The sequence below is a fragment of the Lepisma saccharinum genome, chromosome 17, assembly GCF_977018435.1.
Source record: "Lepisma saccharinum chromosome 17, izLepSacc3.1, whole genome shotgun sequence".
Classification (NCBI taxonomy): Eukaryota; Metazoa; Arthropoda; class Insecta; order Zygentoma; family Lepismatidae; genus Lepisma; species Lepisma saccharinum.
The window spans coordinates 31,051,824-31,066,444 of NC_139245.1; the positions used below are offsets into that span (position 1 = coordinate 31,051,824).

The 14,621-nt window shown below is 36.6% G+C and overlaps 1 protein-coding gene and 1 pseudogene across 2 annotated transcripts in view; both read left to right on the forward strand.

Annotated features, from left to right (window-relative positions):
- The window catches only part of LOC146001659 (uncharacterized), a 35,010-nt gene that overhangs the window by 151 nt on the left and 20,238 nt on the right, over positions 1-14,621 (forward strand). For both annotated transcript variants that reach the window (XM_083139273.1, XM_083139274.1), the window contains exon 2: positions 13,495-14,049. In XM_083139273.1, the coding sequence (XP_082995399.1) occupies positions 13,495-14,049 (555 nt within the window). The remainder of the gene's footprint in view (positions 1-13,494; positions 14,050-14,621) is intronic.
- On the forward strand, positions 9-1,925 carry LOC146001661 (cell division cycle protein 20 homolog pseudogene; annotated as a pseudogene).

Below are 14,621 nucleotides of genomic sequence, written 5' to 3' on the forward strand. Positions count from 1 at the left end.
GTTTTACGTAAGAACAATTACTCGTTACGAAGCCTGTGTGTGCTTGTTTGAGGGCCCATCGCTGGTCCCATTATCATATGTTAGACGTCGGCGTCAAATCCGAATATTGTTATTGTTGTATTGGTGAGTAACGAACGTAACGTGCTTTGAAAACGTCAGTTGAACGTACAACGAGATTATAAGTTATGTGGCAAGTCTGAGAAAAAGCATGAATTTAATAACGTACGCTGTTGCCATACACAGGCCTAATTAAGTTCTTACAACAATTGACAGTTAAAATTTCACATGAACTTGAGCCAGATTAATAGTGTGTTCTACCAAGGAAACTCTGTAAACAGTCGAACATTAATATAGAAGGAAACTGTGTAAGTCACTCGACTTCTCAAAACGATGTTAAAAAACAAAAGTATGACAGCAAACAAAGCTATGGAATCTGATGCGCCCCAATTGTCCAAGTCTACTTCTAAACGAATTTTGTTTCAAACTCGCAGAACTCCAAATAGAACACCACATCGTAGATATGCACACAACGCATCAAAAACTCCATCATCTGTTGAACGTTGTGTACAAACGACACCAGGAGCCGATCGTTTTATGCCATCTCGTATTACAAGTAATTTTGAGTTAGCTCACCATAAACTACAATCTGAGGAAACTGTAATCAAAGAGAAGGAACGGATCTTATCAAAAAAATTGTTTGGCGACGATATAGAAACAATGAGGATCTTTGGATACAAGGATAGAAGTGATACACATTCAGAAACTCGTAAAGTGATTTACACACAAGAGAAAAATAGTTTTCGACACATCCCACAAGTTCCAGAAAAAATTTTAGATGCTCCTGGATTGGTGAACGATTTTTATTTGAACCTTGTTGATTGGAGTTCAACAAACATGATAGCAGTGGCCTTGGGAGACAGTGTGTATTTGTGGAATGCTAATAGTGGAGACACTACTCAGTTAATGCAATTGCAAGGTGAATTGGTAACATCTGTTTCTTGGACAACATGTGGAACAAGTATTGCTGTTGGTACCAACTCTGGAACAATCCAGCTTTGGGACCTAGAGAGAAGAAAGTGTTTGCGTGTATTGCATGAGCACCCTTCACGTGTAGGATGTTTATCATGGAATTCATATATCCTTAGCAGTGGATCTCATTGTGGTGAAATCCGCCATAGTGATGTTAGGATTGCAAACCATTACTTATGTTCTTCATTAGGCCATGAGCAGGAAGTGTGTGGTTTAAAGTGGACAGTCAGTGGTAATTACTTGGCTAGTGGAGGGAATGACAACATAATCAATATTTGGTCACTTGCTACATCTGGAAGGACTCTACATTCAAGTACTACTCCAGTGTATACATTCTCCGAGCATAAGTCTGCAGTCAAGGCACTAGCTTGGTGCCCCTGGAAGACAAATATTTTGGCTAGTGGTGGTGGTTTGAGAGACAAGGCAATTCGATTTTGGGATATTAATGTTGGGACGTGTATGAAAACAATTGATGCAAAGTCTGAGGTGTCGGACATATTGTGGTTACCAGCATACCAGGAATTGATTTCAGCACATGGTCTTCCTGATAATCAACTTATAGTTTGGAAATATTCAACCATGACTAAGGTTGCAGATCTAATGGGCCATAGCAACAGAGTTCTATGTTTGAGTAAATCTCCAGATGCCAATGTTATATTATCGTTAGGAGCAGATGAAGCAATTCGTTTGTGGAAGTTTTGCTTGCCAGAAAAATATGAAAAGAACAATGAGAGTAGCAATTTATCAGGAGTCTCGAGACTTTTTGATCAAACTATTCGATAATTTATTTATATTTGTACTTGCAGAACATTTTTACATGTTACAAAAATAGAAAAGTAAAGTATTTTAATGCATACAAAATAATGTAAATTATATAATAAATTATTTTACATGAACATGTATGTATTTTTACATATTTATATTTAAAAGGCACGAAGAAGCAAGATAAACTAAGTGTTCATATTTCATCAACAAAGCAAAATAATCTCAAGGTTTATAAACTTTCTAACCACCTTGCTGGTTAGCTGTGAAACAGTCATGTGAAAACTTCATTTAATAACAGTTCCAAATGGTTAATGATTTTTGGAAGTTTCAAGAGTATTAGGACGTACTTTAGAATATTGGAAACAATTATGAATACATTTGAAGCTTGGAGAATCTAATTAGTACAGTTAAAAGCTTCACTTTTATATAGTTCATTAACTACATTGCAATGGTGAAAAAGATTTTGCCGACAAAAATTGCACCTAAATAAATAGCAGAAAGCCCTTAGATCTGTGTGAAAATACCAAAATTCTCGATATTTTCGTTGTAAAAATGTTATCCGGAATTTTCCATTTTTCAAACCCCCACAACTAAACTGGGAAAAATAAGAAATTTTGTCAAAAAAAGTTTAAAATCATGAGTTATCGAGAATTTTTGTATTTTCACACCCATAGTTAATTCTTCTAGCATTCTAACCACCACCAAAATTGATTTGGCAAGGTGATTTGACTTCGAGTGATCCCAAATTCAGTTTTTAAGTTCAAAAAGATGCTTTTACTTTTTCTTGGTTTATTCATGTCCTGGCATGTGTCATCATACTATTTTAATTGTAAGTGAAATAATTTATTTTCGATTTCATACAACCATAGGCAAATATGTAAAATTTGTTAATGTTCAAAATTCCCATCCTTTTTGCTCTCTCTCGTTCTGTGGTTTTTCTTATCAGGAAATTACAACTGCATTTGGCAGACTAGTGGAATAAATATCTCTCTCGGTTTTCAACAATTGAAAAAGGAGTGTCAATGGCAAAATCCAAATTATATTTAGAAAAAAGTTAAGCAAAATTGGGGATAAAGTATGTGTTACTGCTGTATGCCAGAGAAATTATGATTTGAAGAGTAGTTTATGCAAGCATGTGCACTTCACAGTGAGCTGCTACTGCTCTTAGTTTATATTTGTATCAGACACACAATACCAGTGAAATTTCATGTGAGGCTCGAATAAGCTTTCTTGCCTTAACTCTTAAAGGACGGGCCGTGACACAGGTGTCACAGCAGGTACTTCTCTTAAGGAGGACTTGTGACACCGGTGTCACAAGCAGCTTTTTCTCGTAGTAATGTTATTTTTTTAACATACTGTAACTTGGATAATGATCGGAGATACATGTTTTGAGTTCTGCATGAGTCTAGATGAGGTATCATTTGTATCTCTAATTTCCCGCTGAAAACATGCTCGGCGTTAGTGGATTGAAAAAAAAATCTCCAAAAGAATTAGCAAATAGTGCGTAAATTTTTCCACATCATTCACTTCCTGGCGTAGCCTGCGTTTGATGAATTTCAAATTTGTGTAAAAAAAATAGTTACTTGCCCTTTTTTTCCTTCTAACTGATTACGGAAAATTTATTATTTCCCATCAGGATTATAGTTCAAAGTATACTGAACAAAATGAGGTATCATTTGTACCTCTAACGTTCTTAATACCGGAAATATAAAATTTCATTTAGAAGCATGCAGAATTTCAAATTTCCTATGACAAATATGCACATGATAGTATATAGTAGGGAAAAAATTATTATCTAGCATAAAAAGTATGTAATCACTAAGCCTCTGAAGTATGTGTAACCGGACATAAATGGGAAATTGAACCATTTAAAATTAGTTCAAAGTTAAACAATTGGAACTTGGGCCCATCTTTTAACTGTTCTGAAATACTGATGTCACTATCATATGCATCGTATGTTCTTGATTACTTAAACTATCTAATTGTACAATGTGGAAACATAAAGGTAAAACATTTGAAATATCTGTGGCATGATTAGTTGGTTAAAATTCATGGTTGGTGAATGGTGATGCATCATTACTGATATGTAAGATAATTTCTAAATAAGCAACAATTGCATGGATGTATGACGAAATGTAAAGGATAAAATATTCACTAATGGTTAAGACTTGAAAGTGCTCATAAGAAAACAAATATTTTTTCTGCTGCTTTTTTCCAGCCTGACCCAAGTATTTCAAATCAATGAGAGTATATTAGTTAGTAGCATCATTTTTCTTATTCCACAGTTTTCTTTTATATCTCTAGTGTAAAAGATGCTCATTTCTAAATATAACATGCAACTCGCAACATGGAATTCATAGCTAGGCATAAGCAGTAGTTGCAAGAAAGCTGGCTTTTGTTTAATAGACAATTTTTCCAAGTGCTATCTTCAAGTTTCAGTAGACTTTTTAAATATATCTATATAGTATATACATATTCACTTAGCTAGAGTAGTTTTGTATATTTGTTTAATAGTGTGCTATAATTTTCAACATTTGAATTTGACATATGAACTGTTTAATTTGATATTATGCAAATTGTGTTGGTAAACAGAAAGTAAAAAAGAAAGACATGATAAGTTGGGATGAGGATGAGATCCGAACCAATGGGTGCGACATGCACATCATCATATATATATATTGTAGCGTGACGTCGGGTAAGGTACAGGATCGAGTCACGCCGGGACGTAGCTCAGATAAATATGATAGGTTTTGTTTGACTTAGCTAACCACCTCTACCCTTAAGGGAGCTGATGAAGGATTGTTGGGAGCCTGTGGTGTTGAACGCTACTCACCCCTTGCTGTAGGTTTGGCCCTCGACTTCTGACGTCGGCGATGGTTGCACGGTGACAGGTGCCCGCTGGAGAGATCGAAGGTGGCGATAAGAGACGGCAGGCAATTCGGCGACTTGATTGTAAATGGACTACAGATTTTTCGGCTGGTTTAATCCGGACTGCTTATGGACTTCTCGCTTGTTGCCGCCTCTTAACGTCGTTATCTCTCAGCAGGCCGTCGTCGTCTTCTCGTCGATCAGTTTAGTGGTGTTATTGGAGCGAAGTGAGAGATCGATTTACCGTCTCCAGGGGTTTTGGATTTGAGTCATGATTTGGTGGACTTTACACCTCCAACTGTGCACCTGTGGATGCAGATGGAAATTTACAGTGGAGGTGCACTCACCGCTGGCGAGGGCAGTTGCCTTGCTGACTGTGCAGAGCCAAGTGGAAATTCTTGTTGCTCGGCTCTGAATCTGGTGGAATGTGGGGTGAATGAGCGTTCAACTTGCGAGCTTCAGAGCGATGTTTGAGGCAAATTAATGTTTCTACCTTTATGCTCCCAATTTCTTCATCAATATATATATATAATAAAAAAAATCATCATCTTTAACACACCTAATCAAATGCACCTTAAATGATACTATTTTTTCTCAAACTATGTCTAAAATTGAACATCCTCTGTCAAACCTCTTTGCATTTTTCAGTAAAACATGTTTGTATTGTGAGTTTCAAAGAGTATCAGGTACACTATGTAGCCATGCGTCACCGGACACCCCTCAAAAAGTGCTTGGGATCGTCTGTACACATCATATAACCTATAAAAGGCATTGCTGGTTGAGAATACACTCACACCAGGTACACAGTCAATATGGACAGACGGTGTGAACTGAGTGAGGTGGAAAGAGGGATGTTCATTGGAGCCCACAGGTTTGGGCATTTGACCCGTGAGATTTCCAACAAATTTCAGATACCCCAGTCGACAGTGAGTGATGTTATCGTGAAGTGGAAGCAAGAGGGGGTCATGACATGCCGACCCAGACCCAGTAAACCGAAGATATTAACAGATCGTGACCGTTGATGCTTGAAACGTGTGGTGAAGTCAAACCGGAGGGCGTCATTATAGATGGTGGCACAGAAGTTTTGGTAGGCTTCCAGTAGTGTTGCAAGATCGTACTGTCTGCCAGGAGATCATCGCACTTGGTTTTCATGGTCGCGCAGCAGTTCACAAGCTGCATATCACAGCCCGCAATGTGACCCGTTGGTTACAGTGGTGTAAGGAACGCCACCATTGGACTCTCGAACAATGGAAATTCGTCGTATGGAGTGATGAATCGCTCTACCAGATGTGGCAGTCCGATGGACGTGTGTGGGTGTGGCGTATGCCTGGTGAACGCTGTTTACAGGACTGTATCGTACCCACAGTGAAATTTGACGGAGGTGGCATCATGGTGTGGTCCTTCTTTTCGTGGTATGGTCTTGGTCCTCTTGTTTTAGTTCAGAAAAACATGAATGCCGATGCGTACCAAAAAGTTCTGGACAATTCTGCGCTACCGACATTGTGGGAAAAATTCCGTATTGGCCCATACCTGTTTCAGCACGACAATGCTCCATGTCATACGGCAGGCATTATCAACACGTGGTTCGAGGACATGGATGTGCAAAAACTTGATTGGCCAGCCCAAAGTTCAGATATCAACCCCATTGGACACCTTTGGGACGAGTTGGAGTGTCGCTTGAGAACCAGGCCATGCTGCCCAAAAGACACCACTGAGCTGTTTGCCGCTTTACAGGAAGAATGGGGTAAGATTCCCGTCGACACGTATCGCAAATTGGTGGAAAGTCTTCCTCGAAGGGTTGCGGACATCATTGCGGTGAAAGGTGGCCCTACACGATACTGATGTGGTGCTGCGACCGGATTAATGTACTGGTATGGGGTGTCTGGTGACGAATGGCAACATAGTGTATAATTCCACTAAACCGGATCATGGAGCAACTCGTGAGCAACCTGGTAAGCTCTTCTTTTGAAAGCTAGTCCCCCAATCCCAACAAGTTTACTCGTAAATAACATTTTAAACTTTATATATTAACATGCACCCTTGGCATTAAATACACTGGGCAACAGTGAAATTGCAGCACAGTGTTTGAGAGCTAATTTAGGGCGATTTCATGCTGCTGAAGAATGATATAATAATACATTTCCTGAATTGGCTCTAATTTATGAAATAAATGCAACTAAACCAAAATGGCGGAAACATAAGACATACATATAAATGAACTTCCAACAAAAATTTGATATTTCTTTTTGTGATTACAATCATTATTATAAAAATAAATTTATATAGGCCTATGATCATAATAATTAAGAAAATATGTACACAATGAAGTAACAAACTATATGTGAAATGTTTTCTATATGATTTCCTGCTGTATTGCTTTTTAGGACAATCCCTCTGTAAGCTCCAACAGTAGTCGGCCATCATGTGGCGATCCCACCATCTCTGTATATCCTGATGGAACCTTTCTCCCTGTTCTTCACTAAGATCACCAAGGTTCTCAGGGAATCTGTCAGTGTGGCTATGTAGAAAATGTATCTTCACACTCATATTAGCTCCCAATTTCTCAAAATTTTTCAACATATTTCCAACTATATCGTGGTAGTTTTCTGCTCTGTGATTCAACATTAAGAGATATATTGCCTAGCAATACTTCATAAGTTGCCTAGCAACAATATACAAATAAATAAATAAATTTCTTAATGGGAAGTTCAGCCCATTATCAAATTTTGATATTACCGAGAAAAGCGTGGAGTAATTTTACCTCCTACATTTTCCATGGTGTATTTATTTTGATAACTGGAGTCAATTCAACTGAACCAATCATACAATTGGAAATCACAGCTGTTTTGTGTGCTGAAACTGTTATTAAACTTTATGCCACAAAATAAAATCTTTTTTTTGTTCCCCAGTGATATTAATGAATAAATTTTAGCATAATCATAAAGAGTAATAGCTTGATTATGTCTAGACTTGTTGGCAAATATAAAATTAGGTTTATATCAGATGGGAACCACTGTACGTAATGAACCTCTAGTGTGGTATAAATGGTACCAGGGTCTTGTAGTTGAAGAACAGACCCTAAGACTTGGGCAGAAACTGAAATGACAAAAAAGACCATTTTGAGAAAAACCTTTTTTTTTCCAGTAAAATTTTGTTTCAGTCGTCTTTATGCTCAGATAGGGTAATTGGAACGGGACCTACAATTTATAATGGCATCTGAACCAGGGTTAGCCTGGGTGGGCCCAGCCCAGTTTTCCCCATGCAGGGTTTTTCAGAAAAAGCCATCTCAAAAACCCACCAATTCAGAAAATGTTGTAAATTATTCTTTAAATAATTGAGAGGTTTGGGAAAACTTCTAAAATAAAGGCTTAGCCAAGCTTATAATACTCAAAATAATTAATGTGATACCAGTCACAGTGAATATTGAACGAACAAAGCTTATAATTTTCAAATGTGGTAGCACTTTATATATCAGTCACTTCCGTATGTGGGCAAGGCACATAGTTTCACCTGTGATGATCAACTTTTACAATAAATTTTTCCATGTATTAAACATTACAAAGGAGAATTGAGTATATTTTATTGAAATGTGGGTAACAGTTCGTTATATCCGAGACACATTTCTTCATTTTTACAGAAGAAACTACTTACGGAAATGAGTTTCTGTAAGGTTTCCAACATTCTTCGAAATATTTTCTTTCATCGTGGAATCTATTTGACAGGGAAATCATGTATTTTTCAAGAGAAATATCTCACTGATGCACAAGTGCCATTGCTTTCGTTACGTGGACCTGATGCTGCATACGTTTGATGATGTAACCCCCTGTCAGTGTTTCCAACCCCCTTTTTTATTTTTAACTATGCTTGCCTAACCTAACTTTATCGGGAATGGTTCGTGGGGCTATCCATCAGCTACCCGTGCATAATGTACAATTTGCACACGTGACAAACATGATAGTAAGTATTTTTCGGTGAAAAAGGTTGGAAACACTGCATACCTACCATGCTAGTCAACCTCTGCCTCCCATATTGTGTGTTACGGAAGCGAGAAAAGGAATAACAAAAACTACTCTCTATGTGAAAAATTGTGTTTGTTTTCGTGTAAAAAGCATAATCGCACCTTGAACTATGTTCCACAATACACAATTGGTAAGTACGAACCATGCAAAACACAAAATATCCGATTTTAATGTGTCTCCGATATAACGAACTGTTACCGAAATGTGAAAGTAGAATAAAGTTAACTGTGCTATAATTAAACCAAACACTTTTCAAATGATTAATTTCATTTCTCAAAATTTAATATGAGTGCAAATGTTCTGTTTTCTTTCCAATGCCTTGCACTGAGACAGTGCCCCCTCCCTCTCGTCAGTTCAGTGCATTGATTGAACGCAATGGGTTATTTGCCCATGTAGGATAAATGTTATTTGTGGTTAGGAACTCTATACACAAGAAGTCGAGCACTCTCATAATCGACCACAATTTCTTTTTTCCTTAAAAATAGGGGGTTTGGGGTACTCAAGTAAATACAATGCATATGTATATTTTCATATTTTGACCATTTTTGACATTTTCAAACCATTTTAGAGACTACAATTCTGAGCTTTGTGCATAAAACTTTCAGGAGCATTGTGACATCACTTGCACTGTAAATTCACAATAAAATTATCGAAACATAATGCACGATTTAGGAGGAGCATGGGTGGGGTGGATGGGCAAAGATATACAAGTCATCTATTTAGTGACCATGATAACATGTTTCTGCAAGTAGAAAACTCGCTCTATAGCATGCTCTCTTTTTCCCCAAAACTGTCTACAATGCATTTTCGGAGTATAAGGAACTAAACTCAGTAATTGTAGATAATTCGTCAGTCCGCAATTTTGCAATAAAACTTTTAAAATTATATTTCATAGTTTAGAAGGACTAAAATAAACTGTGTGACTCGGCTGTTAGCATATGCAGATGATGTAGACTTACTGGGGGATGATGTAAATACAATTAAGAATAATGCTAAAATATTTTTCAAAGCAGCTAAAGAGATAGGTTTGGAAGTTAGCAAAGAGAAAACTAAATATATGCTTACAGGCCGAAACCAAGTTTTAGATAATAATCAAAATCTAATTATTGATAACAACTCGTTCGAACCAAATTGTATACTTAGGAGTAATACTAAGAAATGAAAATGATATATTCACAACATGTAAAAAGAATGTGTTCACGTGCAGCACCTAGAATCAAGCAGTTTCAATTTGTCTGCAAATATGTACACCTTGCCCACAAATTAGCGTTCTACAAAGCATTTATTAGGCCGTTACTTGAATACTGTTCCTCTGTACTTTATGGGATTAATAGAAATAACACCACGAAACTAGAGAAAATGCAAATTTGGGCTATTCGTAGCATAAGAAATACAGCGCACACGTCCTCACGTGCAAGCAGAGAAGAACTCCAATTACCCACGCTGGAATCCAGACGAAAATATGCATTTCTTATAAAAATTCACCAGGCAATTAACAAGCACCACCACTTATTAAAGGACAAAGTAATGATATCTAGTAATAGAAATTATCCCAATCTGCGATCCAACAACACCAACAGTATCCGAGTACCAAAATGTAACAAGGCAAGATACGGATCAAAATCCCTGTCATCACTGGCAAGTAAAGCGTGGAATCAACTGCCTGTAAATTGCAGAAAGGAGAGAAATTTGGCCACATTTAAACAACAGATTAGGACATTAATTTATGAATACTGACACTGTGCCTATTCTACCTCATTTCTTCCTTCATAAAACGTAGCTGCAAAAAATGTTTATTTTAGTCTATTTCTTATATTTTTCAATTATATAAATTTATAATATTCCATTGTATGTATACTTATAAACAAATAGCATAACTGTATATTAATTCATGTAGGGCAAAAAGCTGTTTTTGTTGTTCGGAATCAATGTAAAAAAAATGTAAGCTTAATTGTAACCCTACTTTAATAATAATAAATAATAATAATAATAATAGAGGAAGTAAATAGCAGGCTTAATTCAGGAAATGCATGTTACTTTTATCTTCATAAACTTTTGTCTTCTCATTTAATATCTAAGAAACTAGAAGTTAAAATATACAAAACAGTAATTTTGCCTGTAGTATTATATGAATGCGAAACTTAGTCCCTTACATTGAAAGAGGAACATAAATTGAGAGTATTTGAAAATAAGATCCTTAGGACAATATTTGGGCCTAAAAGGGATGAGGAGACAGGTGAGTGGAGAAGGTTACATAATTTAGAAGTACATAATTTGTATTCATGTCCAGATATTATTAGAATGATTAAATCAAGAAGACTTAGGTGGCAGGCCATGTGGCACAAATGGGAGAGGAAAGAGGAGTTTACAGGATTCTTGTTGGGAAACCTGATGGTAAGAGACCAGTAGGAAGACCAAGACGTAGATGGAGGGATAATGTTGAGATGGAACTAAAGGAAATTTGTAGGGATGGAAAAGAGTATATAGATCTTGCTCAGGATAGGGTCAGATGGAAAGCCTGTGTTGCTGCAGTCATGAACCTAAGAGGGCTAGAAAAAAATTGTCACTATGTTTAAAGATGGTAGACGACAGACTGATTTAACATGCCTTGCGAGAGCTGTAAGTTATGTAAATATTTGAGGTTTGATTTTCGTAGATTAAGAACATTACTTGAGCATTACTCTGTAATATAGTGTGTGGTTTAGGAAGGGTGGGAGAAAGTCTCTATTCTTGAGACCATGATATCTGTAGCAAATTTAGAGTTTTTAAGCTGAAATTCATGTCGCAATCAGGGAATGATTTTATTTTGCATTTGTTGAAAGCATTTTAAGATAGTGGATAAAAAAAAAATTGATTGTTCATATTCTCAGGTAGCTCCAAATTCTGATGCCACTTTCAAATATCTGCCTAAGCTACATTTTTGGACATAAAGAATGGAGACTTAAATATTTTAGGGCTTGACAAATAATTTTTTTTAACAATATAGTGCATATGTACAGTATGTAACATTGTTATTGGTACACATAGAATTTCCGAGGAAAAAATGTTATTCTACTAGTAAATATAATCATTTTCATATGTACCTGGAATTTAATGTTAATGAAGGTTTCACCAACAAATGTCAATAAAAATGTATGTTCAAAGTGTATAAACAGAGCATATAATTTGTGTGAAAAGAGAAAAACACGCTGTTTCATGCAACATCGTTATTCATACAGCCAATAGTTTCAATCTTCCTTGCATACAGCGCCACCGCTATTCGGGCGATTTCGTGCAGTTTGCAACTTCGTAACAAGTTTGAACATGCAGGCACGCTCCATGTCAAGCGGAATGCTGGCATAGGTATTGTTGTAGGCCTATCGTCTATCTATCAGCGTGTTCGAAATGGGCAAGGTGAAGGAAATTAGTTCCGATCTGAAGGATGTTATTATAAATTTGACCCTTAGAGGTTATTCGTTAAGAAAAATTGGACAAACAGTCAATAAATCACACTCTACAGTTCAATACATAGTAAACAAATTTAGAGAGGAAGGTTCAACACAGAATGTGCCGAGAAAACCAAAAGAGAGACGGTTGAATAAACATGAACGCTTTATTTTAAAGAGAGTCCGAGAAAAGCCCCGACTAAGTGTTCCTCAGTTACGACCGTTAGTAGAAAATGTTGCTGGCAAGATGATGTCCGATCAAACTGTCCGACGTGCCTTGTGGAAACATGGATATTATGGCAGAATACCACGGAAGAGGCCGTATGTAAATAAGGTGAATCGCAGGAATAGACTTTCATTTGTGAAAGAGCACATCCATAAGGACCAGGAATTTTGGGATAGTCTCATATGGTCAGATGAGTCCAAGATTAATTTATACGGGTCAGATGGGATAAATAGGGTCTGGAGAAAATGAAATAAAGACAATGATCACATTAACACAGTTCCAACAGTTAAACACGGTGGTGGGTCATTAATGATTTACGGCTGTATGTCGTCCAAAGGTGTTGGTACCATCCAGTTTATTGATGGTATCATGGATGCATATGTCTATTTGGACATATTGAAGAACAATGTAAAGCAGAGTGCCCAAAAATGGACATGCCGTCTGTCTACAGATTTCAACAAGACAATGACAGGCTCCAAGTAAATTGTCGTGTATTCTGTACACAGCTCTAAATTGTAACAGTGTTGAAGCATGGGTATCGGTTGAGGAAGAATTTTTACAAATTTTCATATGAGCTCTTTTATGCCGATATTCACAGGTTACTAATCAGTAGAGCCACATGTTTATGCTGAATATAATATTTCGGTACAAAAAATAGGCACATTTCAGTATCAAAGCAGTAGAAAAATACTAGTATTTTGGTGTTAAAATATTGAATAAGTTCACATTTGATTTTAAATCTAGTCTTTAATAACAAACATTTCCTTTCCAATGGCACAATTTATGTAATTATCAGAGTATTACATTTATTCCTGTGTAAAAGAGTCCATATTTGCTTCTCAAATATTTACAGTAGAATTAATCAATTTTCCATTATTTGCATAACTCTCAGGATAATTTAGACTTCAGAAAGTGTCATGTCAGTAATTAAACTCTAATTTCATGCTTAAGAGTTTATTTCGCATTATGCAGTGCATTTCACATCATTTCATGACAAAACATGGTAGAAAAATGCACATCACACCTTTAAAAAACATTACATTACAGTGTGTTATTTCACATTTCGTGTTTCCATCAAAAATGAGACACGCGTGCCTCTACTAATCAGATTTGTCACATCCCAAGTTCCATTTATGGTATAATAAATCATTTTCTCTCTCAGTTTCAGTGCAAATTGCAACAGCTGCGACTCAATACCCGTCACCACCAAAAGGTGTTGAAGATGTTCATATATGCGGGGCATGTCGATTACAATTTTCCGACATAGAGTTGTTTATGAACCACAAACGAGGGTCTTGCCCTGGGTCAAAATGTGTAACGACTTCATCTGTACAAGGGTCATCTGTCCAACCTGGTTTGGTTACCTCAGGTGGCGTCACCTTTGGCCAACCGTTTTTTCTTGTGACGGATGGACAAAACCAACATCAAGGTTCCTTGCAGGCCATGCAGGAAGACAACGGGAATCCAGAAACCCAGATTCTTCGATCTCGTCTTCTTGGCTTAAACCAACAGCATGAGAATTTGACTACTTCGCAAGTTCTGTTGGCCCCACAACAGCAGCAGCAACAGCAAGCTTTTGTGACAAATCACAATCAGCATGTGCAGTCTGTTATGATGCAGAAGCGAGAGTTTGAAAATGATGAAGAAGATGTGGCAACACTTCTTGCAAATCAGCTGGCTAGCGAAGTTGTCAACAGTGCTGCTATTTCAAGGACAGGTAATGTTGCATGCTGATTTTTATGCATGTTTCATTCATATTTTATTTTAAATTCTAACAAAAATTGTTGCTGACCATGAGGAATGGTTAGGCCATCATTATACTTAAGTTGAAAGTTAATATAATTATGCCTTCTGCACATGCTAATGCTGATTATTTATGATGTTTCAAATCCATTGCTGATAAAGAAACTGATACATTTGTCAACAATGAATCAAAATTGGAAAGCACTTAAGTAAAAAAAAAAAAAAACATTTTACAGCAGCCATTTATTGTGTTTATTCTTTTATACCAAACATTATAGACATGATAAATATGTTGGATAATCACTGTTTAGAATTTTTACACATGCCAAGTGTAAAATTATACATACAATATTCTCTTTTACTGGTTTAGTGTGACTTAAATGAAAGCTACATAATATACAGTTTCTGTCTTATGTTCCATTCCCCACACACCATAGAAATAGTAGCAATACCAGATCACTCAAAGTGAAAAGTAAGAAACAATGTCCTAAAATGTAGAACTTTTAAGACCAAATGGAGTACACAATCTCATACAATAAATAGCAT